Source organism: Cavia porcellus, unplaced genomic scaffold, assembly GCF_034190915.1.
Source record: "Cavia porcellus strain 051 isolate PalLab524CR breed Dunkin Hartley unplaced genomic scaffold, mCavPor4.1 scaffold_27, whole genome shotgun sequence".
Lineage (NCBI taxonomy): Eukaryota > Metazoa > Chordata > Mammalia > Rodentia > Caviidae > Cavia > Cavia porcellus.
Window position 1 is genome coordinate 3,974,782 of NW_026947510.1, and position 25,969 is coordinate 4,000,750.

The 25,969-nt window shown below is 46.7% G+C and overlaps 1 protein-coding gene across 5 annotated transcripts in view; it reads right to left on the reverse strand.

Annotated features, from left to right (window-relative positions):
- Ano2 (anoctamin 2) overlaps window positions 1-25,969 on the reverse strand; it is a 345,087-nt gene that overhangs the window by 304,047 nt on the left and 15,071 nt on the right. For 2 of the 5 annotated variants that reach the window (XM_063237729.1, XM_063237732.1), the window contains exons 2-3: window positions 22,931-23,115; window positions 21,383-21,709 (exon numbers count right to left, since the gene is read on the reverse strand). In XM_063237729.1, the coding sequence (XP_063093799.1) occupies window positions 21,383-21,709; window positions 22,931-23,115 (512 nt within the window). Of the gene's footprint in view, window positions 1-6,934; window positions 7,018-21,382; window positions 21,710-22,239; window positions 22,559-22,930; window positions 23,116-25,969 lie in introns of those variants that run through there. The other 3 variants (XM_063237730.1, XM_063237731.1, XM_063237734.1) reach the window with 3 other exon arrangements.

The window sequence follows — 25,969 nt, forward strand, 5'->3', positions numbered from 1 at the left end:
ATAAAAAATTCTCTGGGTGATTCTGATAATGGTCAAAGTTGAGAGCCAATGAACTACAGGAATGTAAAGTCTTAAATCTAATTGCAATACTGATTTATATTCACTAGTGGCATTGAAACTCCAGCTTTAAAAGATATGAGAGATAATTTCAGCCTAAAAAAGGCCAAAATTGGTCATGATAAGGACCAGGGGAATCACAGGACCCAAACAATGAGCAAGTAAGCGGAACTGCCCCGCCTTCCCTGAACACATTCCACAGCTCCTTCATTCCCCTTTTCACAAGCCAGACAGCTAAGCAGAGCTGGAGAGTGGACATTTGCACCTCTGGATTTCTGGGGACCACCAAAGTTCTTGATAAAGGAACCTTGATAGAAAAATTAGGAGTTTATTGTCTACGCCTAAGCACCTGTCAGTGTGGGATGAATTCCTTTGGTATTTCTGTGCCTTTGTTTTGCCTTATTTTTAAGCCTCACCAGTCTAGTTGGTCAGAATAAGGATGAAAGAAGTAACACTAAAGATGACAGATGGTTAACAGGAATTTAATTAATATGGCAATTAACATTTCTGTGTGGATACTACCTGTCTCTAAAGACAATAAAGAAGTGTATAGCAATAACTCAGACAATTCCTTCAAATTCCTGTGAAGAAGAGAAATAATTTCCCATATTTATAGTATTTCCATATTTATAGTTTTTATAAATGAATCTAAATAAACTAAATTCTTTGTCTGTAGGCTCCAGGTACATAAAGGGAAAGGAAAGTTTAAAAATGTTTGTATAAAAAATAACTCAATTTCAGACCACTAAAGAAAAATTCTGACTAAGGTAATCATGGTTTAGAGCTCTGAATAAAATCTGCACCAGAAATATAAATGTGGGGTCTTTCGTAACATAAAGAGGGGCAACAGAGATATTGAAAATTAAAATCATTTCAAGAAAAACTACAAAGTAAGAAAATAAGAGTTTGAGAATAAGCTTTGAAGAAGTCCAACATTTAGAAGTGAGAGGAAAATGATCCAGAACAAATGATTAGGAGGACTCAGCCAAAGAACAGGAGGAATACAAAGGAAATATGTCATCAGAGAAGGCAGTGTTTCAAGGGAGAAGGAACGGCTGAAAAATGCTAAAACTTTCAGAGACAGAACTCAAAGTTTCTGTGTGGTTTAGAACCTACTAGAGGATCCCAGCCATCTGTGCAAGAACATCTGGGACAGAATGCGGAGAACAGAAGGCAAATTGGAAGAGGCTGAGTGAGAGGAGAAGAAACAGGAACAGTCAAAGTCTGTGAGACACGAATACAAAAGGTAGTAATTAACATAATGTGGTGTTGGCAAAAGGATAGTCAGACAGACCAATGGAATCGAGTCCAGAAGCAGACCCACATGTATGTAGACACCTGATTCATGACATAGGAAACAGCATTGGGAAACAGCAGAGCACTGGAGCAAAGTAATCCTCTCAATAAGTATTGTTGGGACAGTTAAATACCCCAGAAGGAAAAAAAGTAACACAGATTCATAGCTCATGCCACACCAGAACCCAAAACAATCAATTTTATGTGGATTGTAGAAAAATATAAAAGGTTAACCAATGGAGATTCTGGAAATAACATTAAATAATCTCTGTGTGACTTCGGTAGGTGATGATTCCTCAAACCACGTACACAAAGCACTAATCATAAAGCAAAAGATTAATAAATTGGACCAAAATAAAATTAAGAACCTCTGCCCACCAAAAGACAAACAAAAACACAAAGTAAACCACAGATTGGAAAGAAAATATTTACAAAAAAAATCGAATCACAAACATGGGGGAAACTTCTTCAAATCAATAAGGAAAAGGAGGGCAGCCCAGTTTTTTAAATGGTCAAAAATTCAAAACGTGCTTCAAAAAAAAAGACTCTAAATGGTAGAAAACACAAACACAGTTTTCACATCACTAGTCCTCAGAGATACTACTATACATGGGTCAGAATGGCTAAAATTAAAATAATTGACAACATTAAGTGTGTATGGGCTGTGGAAAAACCGGAACTCTCATACATTACTGCCAGGGAATGTAAACTGGTCTGAACACTCTGGAAACTGTTGAGCATTGTGCATTGAAGCTGAGCCAACTTGCTGTGTACCCAGAAATCTACTTCTATATATAACATTCAAAACTATGTCCACCCAAAGGCATGCAGAAGAATAGCTGTTGCAACATTACTCATAGTAGCCTAAAACAGGGAATAACTCTAATGTTCATCAGCAGTAAAATGGGTAAATCAAATGTGGTGCATTCAAGCAAAATACTATGTAAAAGTGAATAAACCACTACTACACTCAATGGTATAGATGAATGTCTCTTAATGTTGAGTGTATAAAAGCCAGATGCAAAATACACATTGTATATGCAAAGTTCGAAACAGGCAAAATTGATGGCAGGAGTTAGAGAGCCCTGAGTGGAAAGAGGCTCAGGCGGACCTCCTAGAAAACTACAAATGCTCAGTTCCTTCTTCAGCGTGGCAAACTCTCATGCATCCGCCTGGTGCTAAATCCCCAAGTTGTGTATCTGCAATTTGTACACTCTGCTGAAATACATCATACTTCAACAAAAAGTTTGAGTTTCTTTTCTTTTTTTGAGGCCTTTTTTTTTTGAGGCCTAGTGTAGCTATGAAAGAGAGGAAAGTAAGCAGGGCACAGCTAGAGAGAGGAAAAACGTTGGGAAGAGCGTTTCTAAAGAGAAGGTGTGTGTGTTAAACCAAGCTGCCGCCCGAGCGAGAGAGGCCTTGCCGTCTGCCCAGGCTGAAACTCTGCAATGAGACCAACACAGTGCCGTGCCTAGTAAGCAAAGTCATCCACCTCTGGGTACCGCTTCCCTTTTAGTGGGCTGGCAATTTGCTTTTCAACAGTCATCTCTGATCATAACCAGAAGGACTAGAGACCTCATTAAAAATTCTAACACCCAAATATCCAGTTTTCGTGACTTCCATTATCAGACTGAAAATAAAGCAAATAGAAACACTTGGCTGTTAGCAGCCTCCCCACCTGACTCACCCACACACACTCATCACATGGACCCTCAGAGACCACGGATCTCAGGTCTTAAATCAGGTAGGTCCACATACTGGGGGAATACGAAGGCAGCCCAGGGTTGTGAAAGTGCACGGCTCTGAAGTGGAGCCCCAGTTAAACTCCAAAATCCTCAATGTCTATAAAATGGGAATCATCATTGAATAGTAATTGCTACTTTCCAAAATTTTGTTAAGAAAATTTAAGTCTGGCATGTACTCAGGTGACCAACAAATGTTTATTCTCTTTTTCCTCCCACTTCCCTGGGGAAGGAAGTAGAAGGAGCCAGAAGCAGCTCTGTTTTTGCAAAGGAGAGACACACAGGTTCCTCAGATTCCAGACAAGTGTCGTGAAAACCACACACTCTCCTGGCGCAGTCCTTGCCAGCTTGCAGGACAGCTAATCCCTCTTCCTTTGTAAGCAGTGGTTCAGGTCATTCACATGGGCCTCTGCAGTGCTCCAAAGGCTGGGCGTATGCGCTCTTTCCCGCTCAGGGAGGGGGGCAGTGCAGGGGCCGGACAGAGCAACACCAGTGCCTGTGTCAGTGTTTCAGGCTGCAGCTGTTTATTTTCCCATATGAATTTGAAAATCACTGCAAATTAATCAGAATCTTCTGAAGAACCCTCTTAAGGAGCACCATGTTCAATACTGAGATGCTGTGGCAGGCAGGAAGAAGGAAAATTGCAAAGAGACACAGGATGGGTGATTTCAGTTTCTAAGGCGGGTCTCACTGCCACCCCGTTTTCTGATGTCTCTGGGGGAAGCACCCAGCTCTTTCCATGTCACAGTCTGGGTCTCAATGTACTCATGGTCAATCAAGAGCATTGAAGTCTGGAGCAGAACCATTGCAACAAGTTCACCTTCTCACTCTGAGTCAGGATCAAGATTGAGGAAAGACTGATAAGCTGATGATTCTTCCCACAAATACAGGATGGTCTGGCCCAGGACTCCTCTCTGGATCCCTCTTTCTCACAAGCGTATGTATTTTCTGGGTGTAAATACCCAGCACCCACCCAGAGAAATGATGTAAAATACTTTTGTGAACTTGAGCAAGTTACTCAACTTTAGCAGATTTCCATCTGCAAGGTGAGACATGGAGTAAAGATTCACAAAGGTCCTTTGCAACTCTGGCTTTCTGGGTCATTAAGGACTTACAGTAAAATAAAATGAAATTTAAAAGAACTAAAATAAATCTCCCTGCTGAAAGGAAACGAGGGAGGTATGGCCATGCCTCTACACTGGACTGGTGGCTCCCACCATCCTGGCACCGCCTTGCAGTCCCCTTCCCAGTGACAAGGCCTGGACAGGAAGTGGCCAAGAGCAGAACAGTCCCCACTCCCTCGTCTGGAGCTCGGTAACTTCATCTGCTGAGTATTTAATTAGAACTGGTGATGGCTGTTTGGAAGGATCCCAGGCCAAGAGGGCAGGAAGGCGTCTCCTTGTTCTCAGCTCAAGAGAGCCAGAGAAAGCCAAGCAGCTGGGACAGGTCTCTTCTAGGTCATTCCACTGCTGGAAGCACTTTGATGACTTTGTGCACTCATCAATTCAGATGTGCTCCTGGGGAAGGCCTGGACTTCACATGGGGTGGGGCTCTCTCAGCAGGGTAACAGGCTCTCCCCATCCAGCCCAATGTGGCTTGCTCTCTAAAGGCTGGAAATCCACATTTCCACGCCAAGAAGACTGAACCAGTGGTTGCAGAAAGGACCTGGAGATGTTAGCAAACCCAGGCAGGAAGTAACAATGAGCAGATTCAACCTGGAAAAATGTGGCCATTGCATCTGGGGATAAATAATCAGAAACACAAATACTCAGGTGGGAGGGAGATGCCTGGAACAGGAAGCAGCCAGACAGCATTTGGACAGGAGCTTGCAATGTGATCTAGTGACAAAGAAATTGCTGGGGGATTCATGAGCTGGATGCTTGGAGGTGATACCCCAGTGAGCACAGGGAAGGAACAGGGGCGGGGCCAAGCAGCTGTTCTGGGCCTCCCTGGAGACCAGGGTTATGTGGACCAAGCAGCTGAGATGGCAGCAGGAGAGACTCAGATCAGACTCCAGAAAGAGTAAGCGATATTATCTGAAGCAATGAGGAAGACATTTCAAGGACTGGCACCCAGGCAGCCTGTTTCAGAGGCGAAGCATAACAAGATGACTCTCAGACAAGTCACACCTTGTGCTGAACCGTGGAGCTGATCCTGGAGGAGACCAGAGGTGGAGAAACCCTCACCAGAAGAAAACACTGAAATTCAAGATGTGGAGAAAACTGCATGACTTGTCCTGACTCTGAGACAAAGCTGGGAAAAGAGTTCCAATGCACAGACAGCCAGACTTCCTTCCTCAGGCCCACAAGGACCATATTTTCCAATTCTCCCATTGCTCAACTGCCAGGGACATAGGCACGTCAAAATGAGGCTCCAGAGGCAAATCCCCAGGTCCATTGGACCCAGTGGGGCCAATCAACTGCATGAGACCTGACCAGCTTCTTCACCATCATACAGTTGCTCTGGAGGGATTTAAGTTAGACTTCCAGAAGAACTTCCTTCCTGAGTTTTGAAATGCTGCGTAAGCAAAAGAAGCAGTTTATTATTTCCCTTCCTAGAGGAGATACACAGTCCAAACTGTGCTTAGATTGCATAAAGAGGCACCTTCTTCATCCCATTTACAGGTGAAACTCACTTCAAACAAATTTGAGACTTGAAACTCCAAGTTGAAAAGACAGATAAATTAGGCTGACTGATCACTGAAAAAGAGTCCACTATAAAAAATTATATTAGTAAACTTAAATTTGGGTGTGAATTTTTAAGGAAGGCATTCAGTGAGGCAAGCTAAACTTCTAGCTCAAACCAGGAGAAAAAGCTAGATAACTTATTCACAAGCCCAGGGATACAATGTTCTCTGTGACATCAGGGGAAACTTCCTGAGGATCATCCAGACTCCGGGTGCTCAGGGGATTCTGGCTTGAGGTCATAGTCTTAGGAGAGCTTTCCAGAGACTCTAGAAAGCAGAAAGGAAAAAGCAGGTGTCTTGCTAAAGGGTGGCTCTGCACAACATCCCAACAGACAGGCCAGAGAGGAATGAGGAAGAATTAGAACAGGAGAGCACATCTAATGCACAGGTAGGACCTAATACGCAGGCAGGTCATCTCCAAAGCCCCAAAAGCCAAAGTATTTGAAAGATCTTTGGATCTCCAATTAAGGAACTAGAAGGGCACCTAACACCAACTTTCTCACATGTGCCAGGCACCACATAAGGCCCCTGGACAAACCTTAGCTCATCGCTTATTTCCTCGACAATGTGATGTGTCTGTTGGTCTTCCAAATAAGTCCTAAGAATGATGAGATACCATGTGACTTGTCCAAGATTAGATTGCACTCAGTTGCTGAGCCCCCGGCTCAGAGTCAAGCTGGCATATGTATTAGGCTTTCCACCAGAACTTTCTTTCTGCAAACCTCCCCGCCCACTACTCTTGGCTCTAGTCATGATAATGAAATTGTTAAGATGCGTGTAGACATAAATCTATATGCACAGACAGTGAGGGGAGTGCAGACAAGTTAGAATTACCCAAGATGGTCAAGACGGCAGTACAGATGCAGTCTGAGGGGAATCACTGTGCTGTGTGGGGGAGGGAGGCCCAGCATATCTGTGTAATTCCACCTGGCTTAGGCTCGGATTAATGACTGAATTAGCTTCCATTTCCTGAGCACCCTAGCAGCAGGAGGGAATGACCCAGAATGCAAGAGTCAGTGAACAGATTAAGTGCTCACCCTCTATAATTGGCTCTCACATGGCACCATCCTGCATGCTTACCTGGGTCATCTTGCATGACCTTGGGCAACTGTCTGCTTTCCTTTCCCTCATTAAACACCAACCTCCCCAAATATACCTGCCATGGGATCATCCTCCTTCATCTCGGGCCAGTGTAGGCTTCTGCTCCATCCCAAATGCTGCCTGGCAGAGACAGCATTAGGCTTTAATGTAAGCAGCTTATGAAAACCATAGTGGGGGGGGGCGCATTCTGTCTGTGGCCATGGCCCTTGAAAAAGGAGTGAGCTAATGCAGTGTGGCCCACAGGCTTTGCTCCACCTTCAGTGCCAGATACACCTGCCCTAGCCCAAAGCTGTGACCACTAGGAGGATACAGCTGCAACATGGCAGGGCCATGGCCTGCAGGATCTGATGGGAGATCAGGAATGCATGGGAAGGAGGAGGGGAACTACAGAGGAGCAAATATGTGCATGTGATGGACATACACACTTTCCAGTCCCACCATGGTCTCTTCTGATGCCCTCATGCAGGAGCAAGCAAGATACACACTTAAGGATCCTCTCAGCCTTGCTCCCCAGAGTGGCTGACATTCCACAACTCTGTCCCACTACTAGAGCCTCAAGGAGCTCCAGACCCTACAGAGTCCTGACACTCCTCAACACCCAGTGGTCTCTCCAGCTCTTGTCCCAGCCCCACACTCTGGGAACCTTTGTTGTCTCTCACCTATCTTGACGACTCCAGATTCAACCAACCATCTCAGGGTCATCCCCTGTGCAAACTGGGTTGCCCCACAAGTGTAGCCCATGGATAATCCGGAGGCATCTGCAGGAAACCAGTTGCCTTCAATCCCTCTAAGCTGATGTGGTGAGGTCAACATCAGCAGAACAGAGTGAACAGGGAACAAAGTAACAAACACTCCCAAGTTCAGAGCTTCTTTCCCCCACTCTAGAACTTTCTTAAGCAGCAGCCAGGACTTTCCTTCTCCATCCCAAGCTCAAATGCAGAAGCATCATCCCTGGACAAGCAGAGATTGAGAGTTCAGGCTGGGGACCCAGGTAGTCTACTGGTACTGGTTGTTTGATCTTGAACAAGTACCTGGTTTTCTTATCTAACAGTAGTGATAAATCTTGTATGAGGTTGTTATAAAGATTAAATGAGTTACTTGACATGCCTAGCACAGGCAATGTGCTGGTTATCATTGCTAATAGCTTTAAAACCAGCAGTAAGGTGATCAGGGAGGGAGGAATCCAAAAATCCTGAGATCCAACAGGCAGGTATCCCCAACAACAGGGAAAAGGACATTTGTAGAGACTGAATGAAAGTCACATCCCATTGACACAGCAGCCATAAGGACAAGTCATGGGTCATAGAGATCCATGGATTCGTGACCTAAGTCCATGGAAAGTAGTGTCTATGCTCTTTGCTGAAGGGTTTATTAGGTTGTGGAGACCAGGCATAAACACAGATGTGTTCAAGGCCATGACAACAGTAACCACCATGGCCATGGAATCTGCTCAACAGTATAGATCTGGAGGGTGCTGTGAGGAACAGAGGGAGGGAGACAGAGACAGAAAGACACTGAGAAAGAGAGACAGAGAGGATAAAAGAAAAAACTGCTAACAATAACAACACCTAGGGCTCAACTTCTGACCCCAGCAGGTCACCAAACCCCTGCAGCACTGGACCACAGGTCAGCCAGTTCAGGGCTCAGTTTACCCTACAGGGTCTCTAAAGGGCTGAAGACTATTGTATATTTTCTCCCCTGTTTTGAGGAAGAGGAAGAAAGGCAAAGACAGTGCTTCCACTGAAGAAGTTGGAGCTAGAGAGAGCTCAAGTAAAGAGGTGATGGGGAACCACTCAGCCAAGATTCTGGGGTGTTGTAAGTGGGAGCAGGGCCAAGAGAAGCCAAGAAGAAGGGTTCCCTCTCCTTTGGAAAGCTTTCCTTGCCACTTCCACGCCTGGAACCACTCCCTCCTTCAACAGTTCTATGACACAGCCTTTGCTGAGGTTTATGCTCTCAGTCAACGCAACACACACCATTGTCTATTACGTGCCAGAGGTTGTTTCCTCCCCAAAATGTATATGACACTATTGCTATACACAAGGCCTCCACTCTGTCTTAGGACCAGGGAGTATGGTAGGTGTTTTGGGAGATGTTGCCCTGTACAAAGCAAAAGGCATCAAATAGATGCAACAGAGCATCAAATGACAGTTTTTTAAATAAGGAGAAAGTCCCTTTGCATTTAACCTGCAAAGATGAAGTCACAGTTTGATACCAAAACTTCAAACTCTCTGACACTAGCTAATACTTCTTAACTGAGTGAACAGGCTCCAGCCTCAGATGCTCTGCAGCCCCTGATCCACCTAGAAGGCAGTAGCATTCCTGCTGTGTGTATTTTTATAGATATTACCTATTTCTTGGCCAGTGATATTGGTTCTGCATTTTTGATAATGACACAACATTTCCCTTTTAAAATAAATTTAAATTCCTCCTACTACATCACCCTGCTAAACATGTACAGGTACAGAAGGCTGAAAAAAATTCCAAAAGAACCACTGCTTGTTCTTTTCTAGTCCTTCAGGAGGTAGATTCAGGGCAGTCAGACTCTGCTGCCAGGCCAAGGCCAGGTATTCTGAACATGTCCTTCCAACTCCAGGGTGTAGTGACAACCATACACAGCAACACACACAAAACACGGTAACCACGAATGGGCAGTACATGCAGGGAACCTCGACAAACCCATGCAAATTCCAAGGCTCTGAGGTTTCTTCTCGGACGTCTTTAGGGGTTCCTGATTGCCCCTGACTAACAGCACACCCAAGGTTCATCCCTTCTTGACTCCCTGTTCCTGAAAAGGTGTTAAAACCTATAGGCCCTCTCTGAGGCATGAGAAGGCCAGGGTCTCCAGTGGCTGTAAGAACTCAGAAAACACAGTTTTGGCCAAAATATCAATAGCCAGAAAGACCTCAACCCTCAATATCAGAGAATAAACGGTTCCTAGGCGGAAACTCAACCAAGCATTTGTAAGAATACCAACAGTTGCCCAGTCCAGGTCCAGCATTCAAACTTTAGACTGCTTTCTTTCCTCCCTCTCTCATTTCCCACCTAGCCAGGAAACTCTCAGCATCTCCTCCCTTTAAAGAAGCCTACTCTCAAATTCAGCAGTTTTATTCAGTTAGATAATTGGAGGGAAATATAACTCTGCTGATACCGTGGGGGAGGGGTAGAAAATTACAGTGCAACAGTAATCAGTGGACAGTGTAACAGAATCAACCTGGGACTATTTTGTGATATTTTACAATTTATGAAGTATATGGCTGCTGGCCAGGCAGAGTGGAGCAGAGCAGATGAGATGCCCAAGGACTGGTGTTCACACTTAATGAGCTATCAGACTGGCCTCTGGGTCCTCTAAGAGCCACTGGGCCATTGATGGCCATTTCCATGAACCTTGTTGGAGACTGTCAAGACCTCTCTGTATTTAGCTGAGCTCTAGAGCCAGTCAAGAGAGATGAGGAAGGTGGAGTCTCCCTAGTCTAACTGTCCTGCTGGCAGACAGGTGCACAAAGAATGGCCCTGCCAGCCATTCTTCCTTTTAACCTTACTGTAACTGCTAGTTTGTCCTCCCTTATGGCCGCAGTCCACAGACCAGAAAAGACTGAGAATATGTTAGCTGGGCTGTTGCTTTTGTTAGTGGTCTGAATTTAAACAGGAGCATCATCTGCTGTGGAGAAAGGCCATCATGCCACATAAACACACTACATTCGTCACTTTTCTGTCACTGGGATAAAATACCCGCAATTTAAATGAGGGTTTTTTTGGCTCGTGGTTTCAGAGGATTCTGTCTATGGCTGGCTAGCTCCAAAGCAGAAGTGGCACAGAGGAAAGGCAAGACAGAGGAAAGCGGCTCACCCACAGCAGACAACAGCGTGTGTGTGTGTGTGTGTGTGTGTGTGTGTGTGTGTGTGTGTGTGAGAGACAGAGACAGAGACAGAGACAGAGAGAGGAAGGAGGAGATGGAGGATGAGGTGGAAAAGGAGAAGGAGAGGAAAGGAAGTGGAGAGGAGGGAGAGGAGGAGAAGAGGGGAGACAGAAAGGAGGGCAACTGGACACAAGAATACACCATCCATAGGGGCTGGGGATTTAGCTCAGCGGCATAAGCGCCTGCCTTGCAAGCAGGGAGTCGTGAGTTCGATCCCTGGTACCGATAAAAACGAAAAAGACAAAAAAAAAAAGAATACACCATCCGTATCACGCCCCAGTGACCCACCTCCTCCAGTCCTCCAGCCAGGGCCCACTCCCTAACAAAATATATTCAGCTATGAACTCATAAATGGATTCATCTACTGATGAATATAGTGTCCCCATGATCCAATCACTTTTCAAAAGCTCCACCTCTGATGAGACTTTCAGGGGACATTTTAAATCTAACTCATAACACCCGCCAATCCACCCATGTGTTCACCCAGAACAAGAGTCAGCCTTTGAGCAGAGGGCCTCTTTTCATCCTGTGGGTTCAGGGGATCAAAAGGAGCAGGAGGCTGCCTTGCAGATCTGTGAAGCTAATGGAACATTAATAGCTGCTCACTGCAAAACTCTTTACCCAAGATCCTTAATACCCAATGCTTAATTCCTACAGTCAAGTCAGGACTGACTTTACAGAAGAACTATAATGATATGCAATTGAAAATCAAAAATCAAAATTGTAAAAGTAAGAGAGATTGGCCAATTTCACTTCTTCCCATGAATACTCTTGCACTTCTCTGTACTCCCTTTGCCCTCTTCAGGTACTTGCTGGCAAACAAGGAGTAATGGTTTCCAAAGGAAAAATATGTGAGAGAACAAACTTCAACTGAGGAAGTTAACTTTCTTAATGTAATTGTTTCATAAAGTGAGAAAACAACCTTAATTTTTAATTTCATTCCAAGTCACAGGAAAACAGTACTGCCAGATACACAACTTGAGAATCTCTGATTCTACGCCCAACTTCTCCCTTTCCAAATGGGAAGTCAAGATCCAGAAAAAAGCCAGCAGGTGGCAGAACAGCACCCAGAACCCAGGTCAGCTCACTTCCTTCTGGGGTTCAGGCATTTCATGAGCCACACCACCTGCTTCCAAAGAGCCACAGGCTACACAGTCTCTGAGAAGCAGCCATAGCATGAGGGACTCAGGTGATGGCACACACTAAGCTCCCGCCACAAGACAACTCAGGAGTCCTCTATCAGCCCCCAGACAGCAGCCAGAGGGTCCCCATCTGGTCTCTCTTCTCACACAGCTTGATGGATGCCTGAGGCTGTGGCTTCTTAGGTTTGGAGAGGAGCGGGTGTTGAGGGTTTGAAACCTTAGGGCAGACAGATGAAATACATGGACTTCCTCTCAGATTGATTTTACTTATTTGCTTTTTAAAATTTACTGAATTTAGTGCTAGAGATAGAATCCAGGTCCTTGAACATGCTAGGCAAGTGCTCTATCACTGAGCTATATCTTCTACCCGCTGTTTGCTCAATTTTTTTGACTGATTGGTTGGTTGGTTGGTTGGTTGGTTGGTTGGTTGAGACAAGGTCTCCCTAAATTATTCAGGCTAAGCTCCAACTTGCAATCCTCCTGCCTCATTCTCCAGAGTAGCAGGGATTACAGGCATGTACCACCACATCCAGCTTCTCAGAATCTTTTTAAATGTATAACAATTATATAGGACACTAAGCTTAAGTTCACCTAAACAGTTATCAAAACTTTCAAACAAAACTGTGACAGAACAATCTATTTCTCTATCACCACACTGAATAGCAAGTCTTAGCAACTTCTAAACAGTGTCATAAGTTCAAAGTAGAGATGAATATAAATGCTTTCGTGGGTACAAATCTATGTGTCATTTCTACTGGTGACAAAGCCACAAGAACTCATGATGTAGGGCTTTCTCTATATTCTTATTTGCAGTAAGTTCTAAGTTTTAGTGTTGGTGAAAATAAAGACATTTCTACATTCAAATTTATCATCCCTTCTACCCCTGATTATTCTACACAAAATCCACAAGATTTAAGAATCCCTGTTGCTGCCATGTGGCCCCAACGATAATCAGATATTAGCTGACCAAGGCAGCAGGAAGATCCTGTCTGCAGTGAAACAACAGGTCAAAGTGGCTCCAAGAACCATCTTCACCCTCTATCAAGCATCCAATACAGCCTTTCTGTGTATCTTCAGACCCCCAGTGGCCTAAAGCCTCTGCCAGGTACAACATTCACTTTGGCTCAACTCCTTAATATGCAAGGCCACACTGCACCTCAGCAGGCAGGGGATGAGTCCCCCTGGAGATCTGACAGGGGTGAGGAATGGAGCCCACACACTTCTGCTGGACCCCAGCACCCAGGGGGTAAGAAGGAAAGTGGTTTCACCAAGAACTTCAAGGCAGGTTTGAGACTTCCCAACTCATCCTTCTCAAGACTCTGTCCATACCTGTTGAGGAGGCTCTCAAGTCAGCCTGCTTCCTCTTTAAGGCAGAGATCATGCATTTTTCTCCACTGTATCATCAGCTCCAAGCCCAGAACCTGGACCCTTAGGGAGCTCCATAAATGTCACTAAATGAGAAGCAGGAGACAGGGGCTAGAGACTGTGCCTGGCAGGTCCTGCCTAGCAACTGTTTCCCTTTCAAATAACTTTGTAGTTACAGTGACTGTCTACTGTAATCAGATCATACAACAGAGTAGATTTAATACAGGACACATAATTTATGGGACTATTTTATAATATTCACACAAAAAGTCAAATGCAGAAGAACTCAAAATATCTGATGCACTGGAGACCCAAAGAACGCAGGTGAGGGCCTGGATCCATGGTAATGTCCTGTACAAGGCCAGTTAGAGGCCCAGAGCCCATGACAATGTCTCATCAAGTCTGTATCAAGGAACTATCCTGGGAAAGCCCAAAGGTCAGCAGTGGAAGCTAGAAAGTCTGCACCAGTGGGATGAAGGATCTGTGCCAGCAGGCTGAGACATCTGCTCTGGAGCCTAGAAGTGATATACAAGGTAAAGACCAGAGCTCCCCAAGAGAGAACCACAGCCATCCTCAGTGACAGCAAGGACCTGAGCTTCTCCAAGGATGGGAACAGTTGGAGTTTATACCAGTAAAACCAGCCTGACAACCTTCTCCAAGAGAATCAGCAGTACACTATCTTCTCCTCTAATTCTCCTTTTTATGCTTGGCAATAATTCTCAGGTTCTTTCACACCCAGTTCAGCAGGGTGTTACACGTTGATCATTAGTTAATCCACCACACCACCCAAGATGCCTTGGGCTGACAGAGACCTTGAACTTCCAAAGGACAAGTGGAAAAGGAACTTCCTTCTCAACGTGTGTTTCAGAGCCCAACGAAACCCATAACACAATGAAGAGGAGCGATTAGCAAGATGGAGACCAGCTGTTCCCCAGCTCTCTCTTCACCAAATACAGAGATGGATATAACCAAATATAGGAGACAGGAGTGATATTAGAACACTTGACAGCCAGCTCACATATTGCTAAGTCAAAATAGACTCCAGCCACAAACCCCAAAACAGTCATACAGCAACTCCAGCAGAATACAGCACCATAGGAAAACAATAACTCAGTTATAAGCAAGGCAGACCTTTCAACTCCCTTGACTTGTTTTTTCATTCCTTTTTTGTTTGTTTGTTTGTTTGTTTGGTTTCCTCAGTTATTTACTAGTACGTGTTTGTATGTGTTACATTTATTGTGTAGTATTAGTACACACACATCACGCCTTGACCCTTTCTACTTCCCCTAGACTTAAGCGCTTACAGAGACTGTATAACAGCAATCAGTTAGACTTTTAGGCATTCCTAGCATGTGACCTTGCACAAGTCACATCTCTGGATTCCCATTCTCTGTCTGATGGGCTTAAGAGAAATTTTCACAACCCTAATGTCCGATGGTCCTATTTTCTTTTTTATACCATCTGTGTTATCAGATGGCACTCAGCCACAGAGAAAACATTTGCTGGCCTGTGCCCTCCGGGACTAGAGGATGGGTCCTGCCAATCCAAGCATCTATGGACAGAGGAACAGTGCCAGGTGTGAAGGGCAAAGAAAATGACCCCGCCCAAGCTCCCTTCACCGCTTTGCTCTAGGCCCAGGGCCCAATTTCATTCCAGTTCTGGTCCATGCCTATTTATCTTTATGCCTGGGCCACAGCACAAGGAAAACACCACCCCTAAGTCATTTTAAGAGACTTAGAAGTGCAGGGGTTCCTTAGAGGACCTAGTTCCAAGGTCCAGCCCCTGCAGCTTTCTGGCTGAACAGGGCACTTCCAGTCTACTAGCACAGGGGAGGGGACAATAGCTGCTCTGCATAGCCCAGCAAGGCTATTAGAGAAAACTGAAAAGATTGAATATTGGTTTCTTCATTATAAATTCTTTGGAAAAGGCACCACTTACTCATCAGGGTTTGTGGGCTTGGGCCCACTGCCTGCTTTCTCTGCATCCCCTTATCCAGCCTGCCCCCCCTGCTCCCTGAAATCCCACCAGCCCACCCCACTGTGGCTCTGCTCTCAGCAGGTTCCTGGGATGAGGATGCTGGGCTGGCTTTGTTGTGTTCCCTGCAGTTCCCTTGAGGTAGGAGAGAGGCAAGTGAGCTGCCCAAAGCCCCACATGCTGCTTCCGGGTGGAGCAGGTAGGACAGGGACACATCTAGACCAGAGACACCGTTCCATTTTGCCCAGTCACTAGCATGAGCAGTGTCAGAGTTATCACCAAGGGAAAGTGTGGTCAAGGGCATGGTTAAAACTCACAGCAGGGCTCTTTCTGCATTCACAGTGGCCCTTCCTAGGAATGCACACTCCTGTGTCTTCTAAGGAAACAGACTAACTTTTTATGCAAAACCCCCTTTTCCATAAAGGACCCCGTCTGAACCTGAAAACCCCCTTTGCATAAAAATATACCACGAGTGGTCTGGAATGCCCAAGGCAGAGCTATGGATAGGAACATGCCTGGGGAAACTGTGAACCTAAGAAATCAAAAAGTAAGGTTCTCCTAAGCATGCAAAACTCTAATGTTCCCCCAGCAAAGTGAAGCCAAAGCAAAACTCAGGTATTCTAAAAAGAGAAGCTGGTTCAAATGAACTCGTAAGAGAAGGGCAAACAGCAGCAGGTTCAAGGGGCTCATTTGAGAGGCTGAAGGTGAGACTGTGTGAGGAAACACATGATGCTTCAGACAGGCTGCAGTAAGTCTTCAGTGACACTACACTAACCCCTGGAAAGGAACACAGGGTCTCCCCTGTCTCACCCCCACCCCTTCAGAAAACAGCCTCTGCCCTACAGAGAACCTCTGTGATTCTAAAAAGACAATAATAGGAAACACTTGTCAAGGGGTTGGCATTCTCATTGGGGTGACAAAAGCCCCAGCTGGTCTGCAGCTCAGCAGGATTCAAACTCTGGCTGGATCACTTAGGAGCAGTATTACCTCTGCCAAGTCACTCAGTTCACTAAGGCCCACTGGAAAGGTAGCCACAGACTATGAGGGAGACCAAAGAAAAGCACAAGTGTACATGTATGAGGCACAGAGAAGGCACTCAGAAAAATTAGTTTCCTTACTTAGGTCCTCAGATTACTTCTGTAAGATTAATATACTAGCCTATGAGATTGAACTGTTAACTCTAGAGACAGGAATTTCCCAAAGCCACCCTCAGCTCCTTCCAGAGGCCCTGGAGGACAGAGAGTCCAATCAGGGATTCCTGAAAAGAGGGAGGTGCGAAAGGGGATGATGAGGTCAAGATGCAGTGAGCACAGGCTTTATGAAATGGGGACACATGATTTTCAGACCTTCAATGGGCCATACTGGGAGGTCGTGATGTCACATGCTCCAAGTGCCCCCTATGCCTTCAACACAGAGTTGTACTTGGGCTGAGACTTTAGGTGCTCAGGCTCTGCCAGGCTACAGGGTCAGGAGTCAGGTGTCAGAACAGGGAAAGGGAAAGGGGACTGCTTTCTGGGGAGAAGGAAGGATCACCCCTGCGTTCCCACCTGACTCCAAGTGAGAGGACAGCGCCGCCTCCTGGACAGAGCAGTGACTTCTGGGGCCTACCCCTGCATACCGCCTTCTCTATCCGGCTCTTCTGAGAACAGAGCCTGCTGAGGGGCCAGACTGTGCTGAGAAAAGTTGGACTCCACTATCTCCTGACCCTAACCCCAGGAGTGTTAACCTCAAGCAGGGGGCAACTGGCCTCCCTGTCAATGTTCCCTCCTCCATTTCTAGTTTCGAAGGTCTGACACTCCACACAGATGAAATTGTGGGCCTTGCCTGCTGGAATTTCAGGGCCTTCAGAGGAGATGGTCTTGCTTCAAAGGATTCAAACATGCCCTCCATCTGCCTGCCTGTGCTGTGTGGCCCCTGGCTCTGCAACCTCCCTCCTACAGATGTCTTTGGTGATATCTATGCATCTAAATTTCTGCCTATGCTCTTCTGACCCTCTAGATGAAAACTGCAGGTTTGGGAGAATAGGAATAAGGGGGCATGCCAGCCCTCCTAGGGCTGTTGTGAGAGGCCATGTGCGGCTCACCACTCTACAGCCTCGTCAGAGCTACAGCAAACCTGTTCAAGCCTGGCCCTCAATTTGAAGAATTGGCAGTGAGAGCATTAAATGTCTTTTCCATCCATATGCATCTCCAGGGGAATCTCTAAGTGACTTTCTAATTAAGTGGCCAAACGTAAGAAAACACACAGGTAAACTGTAGTGCAGTTCTCTGATGAAATGCTGATCTGTCTTTAGAATATGACCAGAGACAATGCCATACATGGAAATATGCATGCAAAACAAAAAAATGAAACACCAGATGGAATATATCAGTTATCATGCTGCCCAAAGCACATGCAGATATCAAATAGGGTCAAATATGAGCTCTATGATATTTTACTTAGAATTTGGTGGCAACAAAGCTCTTCTGATCAGCAAGGCTAAGTGAATAATGTTTAATGGGTCCATTAGGAACCCATTTCCTCCCTGTTTGTCTTAAAGTCAAAGTAAAATCAGAGTCTAAAAATCAGCTCAGCCCAGAAGGCAGGAGCTGCCTGTGAGCAGGTGGGAAAGGCTGAGCAGGTGGGATCACTGCACCTGCTCTCCACACTGCCCCTGGGGCAGGGAGGTGAGGTCCCCTCCAGTGAGACACCCACCCCAGGATGCTGCTCAAAGCCAGGGTCCAGCACTTCAACATGGACAGGAGGTACTCAAAGCCTCACAGGCTGCAGCTGGGGAATGTCCCAAATGCCAACATGGCAGAGGAGACGGAAGGGAGACCAACATGATGGAGGCCAAGATGATTGCCAATTGCTGACCCTGAACAAAACGACAATTCATCCTTAACCTTGTTTGGGTGACACATAGTGGGAAATAACCTGAGTGTCCCTTCCTGTTGGAGGAATGGCTAGGTAAACCGTGGGCGCTGCAGCACAGCTGCCCCTTTAGAAATAGCAGGTGCCATGTACGTACAGAACATAAATGGTCTGAAAATTATAGTGCTAAGAAGAAAAAAAGCCAGAAACACAAAGAACTATAAAATAGAGTGCCTTTATGTAAATTTAAAACGCATACAGTTCTGAGAAGCTGTCACCAGCAAGAAGTGCCTAAGGAGACACAGGACAGCTAGATGTAATATGGTGTCCTGGCTGGGATCCAGGAATAAAGGGCAGCAAAGATAAAGGTTCATTAATTGTAACAAATGTACCATACCAATTAAGATCTTAGGACCATGGGAACTGGGTATGGGGCAGGTATATGGGAACACTCTGTACTAGTCCCAATTTTTCTGCAAATATAAAGCTGCTCTAAACAATAAAATGTCTATTTTTAAAATAAAAAAGCAAAATTGCATAGAGCAAAAAGAACACTATATATTTTCCAGAGCCACGATGTACTAGAATGATTGCCTGCGGAGGGAGTAGGCAGCTGAGAGGAAGGGGAATATTTACCAAAATAACATGTGCCGTGGTCAGGAAGAGCAGTTAACTCTTTACATGAAAGGTAACAAATCATAGTAATCACTTTTCAGAAAAGAGAGGGTGGGTCCTGCAAGATGGCAGTCAAAATGGCCCCATGGTAGGGGAGACTATGAGGGCAGAGGGGGGGCAACCTGGAGTCCTCATGATGGGGAAGCACCAAAGGGGCCTTGAACCCAGGTGGGGGCTGGGAGCAGGCGACCACGCAGCAGTAACGATAACCCGAGATGCAGCCCACACCCCTGTCGAATGCCAGCAGTTCCAAGAGCAGACGTATTCCTGTGCCCTTCTGATTCCCAGCCAAGGCCGGGAACATTCAAGAGCACCCGAAGATGGGCTACAAAGATGGAAGAGTCCCTGGGAATAGTGGATAAAAGGGGCCAGGACAATTATACTTGACTTTCAGATCAAAAGCAAACAATTTTTTCTTCCTTCCTTTTCTTTTATTCTGGTATTGGGAACCAAACTCAGGTCCTTGCTTTTGTGAGGCAGGCACTCACACCAATGAGCAATATCCCCAGCAGCAAACAATTTTTAATATAACTTGACCACAATATTTCATGGAGCATGTTATGGCTAAAAATTTATTCACTGTTGATCTAAAACTCAAATTTAACTAGGCATCCTGCATTTTTATTGCCTAACAACTCTAAATAATAATGATAAGCGTAGAAGCTCTTATTCTGTTCTAAATGCTTAGTTGTCTTGTTTAAGCCTCCTAACAACCCAATGTCAAGAATATATTATTTCCCTTCCAAAGACAGGGAAACTTCGACTCAGACCCATCCAGGAACCTACCCAAGGTCCTGAGGCTGTAGAACCCAGGCTCGGGATGTGAACACTCCAGTCAGCCTTCTGCATCTGCCCCTGTGTTTCCTATTTGAACCCTGAGCAAAGTTCAAAGTTCTGGAGACCCGGGGACAAGTATGCAAACAGTGACTTCCACAATAGTAAGTCCCAAAAGCTCCTTGCATGACTTTCAATGTGTCACTGCCTCAGAAAGAGCTTCAGAGCAGACTCCAAATGGAGGCCCCCAAGTGAGTTTTGGACTCCAGAAAGTGAGAACCAGCATTACACCAAAGGACCCCAAAACAGCCTTCAAGAAAGACACTCACCTTTTGGGTGGGAAGACTAACCCTGCCTTACCTGGATGAGCAACACAGGCATTCAAGTCAAAACACATGACATTCCACCCAGAGCCAAAAGAAGGGACAGGTAACATCAGGGCCCTTTCAGTATGTTAGTGAGAATCTTACAATAGATATCAATAAAAACTCTATACCCTTCAACATGAGTATTTTAAAATCACGATGAGTATTTATTGATCACTTGCTACATCCCAGACATTGTGCTGTACACTTTCTTTGTGCATCTAATGGTGGGACCCTTAAAACCACACTGCAGTAAGGAATCTATTAATGTAAAGATATGGGGTATGACATTCAGGGGGGCCATGAAAGTCACTCAACTGATGCTTAGGAAGGACCTGCTATGTACCAGACTCTGCCCTAAAAGACTGAAACACAAGAATGTCACCTTCATAGAGCTAGAAGGACACAGATTAAAATACAAATAAATCAATCACATTGCTTTAGGAAGCTGAGCTTCCTTTACAAAAGAAAAGAAAGAAAGAAAAGTAAACAGGGTTGAGGCCCTGAGAATGACAGAGAGGATGCTTTAGTGAGATAGATGGTCAGGGAAGGTATCTAGAAGAAGGTAAGGTGGTAGTGAGACCTGAAGAGAGAAAACGAACACACAGGTCTGGGGAAGAGGACCTGGGCAGAGACTACATCACAAAGATGAGGGTGATTGGTCCCCAGCAGAGAAGGCTGGCGGGCTAGAATAAGACTATGGAAAGGCAGGGAAATAGACTTGGAGAAAATGTAAGGATGGGTGTGTTGTTGTTATTGTTGTTGTTGTTGTTGTTGTTGTTGTTGTTGTAGCCAGGGATCGAACTCATGACCACATGCTTGCAAGACAAGTGCTTATGCCGCTGAGCTAAATCCCTGGCCAGGATGGGTCATTTTTAAAGGATCTGTGTGGTGCAGGGATGGATGGATAGACAGATGTGTGGAAGAAAGAATCCCCATAGATTCCCTGGGTTGTCTGCTAACTAAAGGTGAGACTACACTAGCTTACAAGTTATAAACTATTTCTAGTGTATGCCCCCGCTTAGCTCCTCAAAAGGTCTCCTGCCAGTCCTTTAAGGGGCCTCTAGCAAGTGCATTCCTTAGGAGAATATCCCTATATCCATGGAGAAGAATTTAGAAACAAATCAGGTAAAGTAGGTTGTCATCACAAGGAAATCACTATGCAGAGATTCAGGAAGTAATGTCTTGCTGACACCCTCTTCGACAAACACCAGGGAGCAGGCTGGCACACCATGGCCATCCCACTGCCACCCAGCACTGCCCACCTAAACAGAGCACCAACAATACTAAGACTCTCCCTCAACATCCTGGGCAAGAAAATCTGGTTTTCCAGGCAAAAGAAAGAAGTGCCACTTGCCAGAACAAAGCCAAAACTCCTGCAAGATGGCACGGGCCACCAGGGGCCCATCTTGTCCTGAGACCCTTGCCACTGGCCTTACCTCCAAGTCCTTTTCCAGTTCCAGGCCAGCTGCCACCAGGTTATTCTCAAACTCCTCTCGTTGCTCCCTCCTCTCCTCCTCCAGAGCATCAAGTGGGCCCAGCTCAATGTCACTGGGTCCCCCAGCATGGCGCTCCTTGCCTGTCTCCCCATTGGAGATGACAGCCAGTGAGTGACCAGGGGAGCCGTGGCCCAGGTGTGACCCACGCTTTCGGTAGTGGTAGGCGAGCACGTAGTCAACCTTCCTTTGGTTGTCGTGGAAGTGCATGCGGCTCAGGGGGGCCTCTGAGGACACAGCCTCGCTGGCATCCAAGTAGTTATTGATGACCTGGCCAGAGAGATAAGGAGAGGCATAGTAAGGTCAGATGAGCAGGGGGTAAGAGTCAGAGAGGACTTCCCCAGCTCTGTGTCCAGGGAGTAGGCTAATAAGCAAGTCCCTCAGCCCAGAGACCCAGGGCAAGGACATCACCACCCACGTTCATTCACAGCAGCCCCCACAGCCCTCTACTCAGGTGTGCCCTGTCAGCATCAGTGCCTTCACATGTGCTCTGCCGTCCAGACATGCCCAGGTACTCACATGCACCATGTGCACAGCCACACTTCTTGCCACACGAAGGGTCACACACCCACCCCTGCACATGCACACACAAGCTCCTGCAAATGCGTACACACTCACGTCTCCCTGCACCAACACTACTGTACACAGGTGACAGAGTGTGCACACACGCCCATCTGCCTGAGTGCACAGAGACACGTACAAACCTCCACGTGTTCTGTGACCCACCCACACATGCTCACCTCCTTGCAGATCTGCACGGCAGCCTGAACACACTCTCTATTTACACACAGAATACTCACGGGCAGGTTCTCCAGATCCATTGGAACAAAGGCCACTTTCTGGTCGACTGGCCCTCCTACAGAAATTCACTCAGCACTGTGCCCCCCACAGCCCACATCCTCCTCCCCTTCCTCTCTCTCTGCCACTGGTGAGGCCCCTGCTAATGCTGCAGCCGGGGAACTGGCTCCTGCTCTCCTCCACTCCACACTGAGGAGGTGGGAAGAAGAGGAGGAGAGAACAGGCGGAGCAGGGCAAGGACCTGCTCCCTCCCTTTGGGTGTTTCCCTGTTTATTACTGGTTTGATACCCAGCTGCCTCTGCAGCCACCTGAGAGGTCACCTGGGCAACCAGATGAAGTGCCAGGCACAGAGGAGAGACTCAGGGCTGCCACAGTGAGGCGACAGGGCTCTTAGGGAATGGGAGAGCAGGGACTCTGCAACCAACAGGTAGGATCACCTGAAGCTCACACTGGCTCCTTTCTAGACCCTTTCTAGCCAAGACCTGTGCTGCTGGGAAACTGAGCCTCACTCAGATAACAGAAAAAAGAATCCTAACAAAAATCAGCCTTCTCACATGTGCAACATGCAACATGCACACACACACACACACACACACACACACACACACACACACTCACATCTCAGCTTAAGGGTTGCCAGCTGAGAGGCATCCTAAGGGCTATATCATGACTGATCCATCCCCCAGTACTCACAGAGCTGTTCTGGGGACTCTGTCCACACAGAGCCTGGCCAGAGTCTCTACTGGAGCTGCCCCACAGAGCTGGGGCCCAGGGACCCTGTACCTTGAGGTATTGCTGTCCATGTCCAGCGTCCTGGACCCTCCTGGGTACTGTCCTAGGGCTCAGCCGCCGTGGAGATCCAGGAAGCAGGGGGATATCTGTGAGAGGAAAGTACAGGGATGCAAGACAACTTCAGATGAAGGGAATACAGAGAAACTGAGATGGTAAGGGGGCTATGCCTATGGTGCTAAAATAATGGCTCCTATTTCCCTACAGCCTTAGTTGTCAAGTTCATATTGGCTGCAGGAGAGTAAAAGGAAGCAGAAACCCTCACACACACACACACACACACACACACACACACACACACACATACACACACAGAGATGGGAATCTAGAGTTACCCTTAGAACCTCCTTTCAAACACAAATGCCATGATCACTCTCTGCTGGGGATAGGTGGTCTGCAGCATGCTAGGCAAGTGTTCTATCCCTGAGCCACTGCTGGTCTGGCCTAGCTTTCTTCCTGAGGGCTGGAGCTGCCCAGGTTGGCCACTGTCTGGGACAAGAAAAAGGATGAAAGTACTGAGAAATGCAGAGAGATGTCTCAAATTCATGACCAAGGTTTCCAGGGATATAACTCAGTGGCACAGCACCTCCCTGAAAAGCGCAAGGTCTTGATTTCAATTCCTAGTCCAAAAAAAAAAAAAAAAATCGTGACAAAGGCTAGGGCTTTAGGGTCTCTCTAGGGGCAGTCAAGCCAGTAGGCACGTGGGCACCTGCACATCTCCAAACAGAAAGTAAGGAAAGACCAGTGGCAGGCCCACAGGAGGTGGCCACAAGATGCTACTGCCCAGGGCCTGAGGGGTCCTCCTGCAACTGCTGCCTGCACCAAGTGCTAAGTAAAACCTCTGGTGCTGCCCCTAGAGGGGAAGAAACCTTGTCAGTGGTGGAGACTCCGAATATTAGAACTGGAAGGGACAGGAGACGAGAGACTCCACCCCTCTGTGCACAGAGGAGGCCACTGAACCCCAGACAGGAGCTATAAGCTACCGTGGCCTCCAGCTGGCCTCACCTCTGAAGAACCAGCGAAGCAGCTCAGCCACAGCACCTGGGCTTAACCCTCAGCCCGGTCACCTGCTAGCACAGTGACCACTTTAAGCCTCTTTCTTCAGCTGTAAAATGAGAAGCGTCCCACACTCTCAGAATGAAAGTGAAAATGAGAACAAAAGAATGCATGCAAAGCACCTGGAGCAGAGGTCAGCCCCTGGGTGTGCACCAAAAGTGGTGATCAGGGTAATTATAATTTTCTTCTTTTGTGTGGTGTGCGGTACTGGCCATTTAATCCAGGGCCTTTACACTGAGTTACTGAACATCCCCAGCCTGCTTTATGCTCAGACATTGCTCAGAGTGGGCTCAATCTTCCCGCCTCATCGTCCCAGAGTACTGGATTATAGGGTGCATCAACACGCCCTGCTTCTCCATATTTTCATCTTGAGTTCCCTGTAAGTAGACATACTGCCTTGTACATCCAGTTTATCCCTTAAGCTTTGCAGAATGGATGAATGGGAAAAGGCAGCTCTTCTGGGTCTCTTGAAATAACTTTGGATCAACTACCAACCCGTGGGTGCAACCCACTTCACACTCATTGCTGATGGCCACTTCCAGAGAGCCTAGGACAATTGGTCCCTGCTCTAGAGAAAAATCAGCTCCTTATGAAGCTAGAGATGAATGCAAGAAACATGACAGTGACCAGTAGGGAAAGCTTCCATTGCTCATTTCCATTGTGTGGGCTCTAATGTATATAGTGGGAGACTGGGGAGACTAAGGAGGGGGAACTGAGCCTGCATCTGGGCTATAAACAGTGGGTATTTTCTGACAAGGACAGGAAAAAGAGAACTACCCTCTTTACCCAGGAAGATACAGGGGTGACTGAGATCTTCCAGGTCAGGACGCTAAGTGAGATGCCTCCTCCCTGGGTCCCACCTTACTTCATTTCTGTTCCTTTGTGCCTTCCTGCAAAGCTGCCCCCAAAGTGGTCTGGTGCAGAACTTGGAATAGAAGTACTCTATCCCCATGGAAAGCCTCAAAACTTCCAGTCTGAAAAGTCCAAGACCACCCAGACTCATAATGGGCAGGTGATAAAGATGGTAGCTACTCTAACATTGGCCTTTCTGCCCAGCTGCTTTCAGATCCACAGCCACAATAAGAGCAGTACAGAATCAGAGACAGCCCAAAGCAATGGTGAAACCTCTGTGCAGAAGCCACCATCCCCTAACAGGGCCCCAAGGACTTGAGTCTGGCCATCCTGGTTGCTCCCTCTGCTATGGGCCAATCTCTTTGCTGCCTAGGGGTTAAAGTACAGCATACGGCTCAGCCATTCCTGCTTCAGAAAGGCACACCAGGTAACAGTGATACCAGAGAGATGGCATGTGCTGTGAGGGAGAAGCTGTGGGAGTGAGTGATACCCAATCCTCAGGAAGGGCAGAGCATGCAATGTACTCTAGTGAACTCCCTAAGGAGCTTAGGAGAGGTGAACTGGGGGCAAGGAGAAACCAAGGCCACACTCACAGCCTACAGAATGTACCCTCTCCTTTGCTCACCATTCTCTTGGCTCCTGGCACACACTGCTGTGAGCAAAAGATCCCTGGACATCATAGTTGTGAGGGCAAACAGTGTGACTTCCCATCTCTGCCTCAATTGGATGGGCTTTCCCCAGGCTTGGGCCCAGAGCCATTCACCACACTGTAACACTGACTGGACACTCTTCTCCACTACCTGTTGCTGATGACCCTCAAATCATCTTGTGTCAGCCTGCTTGTCTCACTGCCCTTCAAAGCCAACTGCCAGAAACTAAACTGATCATCTTCCCCCAGTGGGACTCTTCTCAGTGCCCACCCACCCACACTCCACCCAACACAGTTCCCAAACCAGAAATCTAGGAGCAGTCTTGCAAGCCTCTTCCCTTGAATCCCATAGCTAATCTATCGCCAATCCTATGACTTTTAGCCCT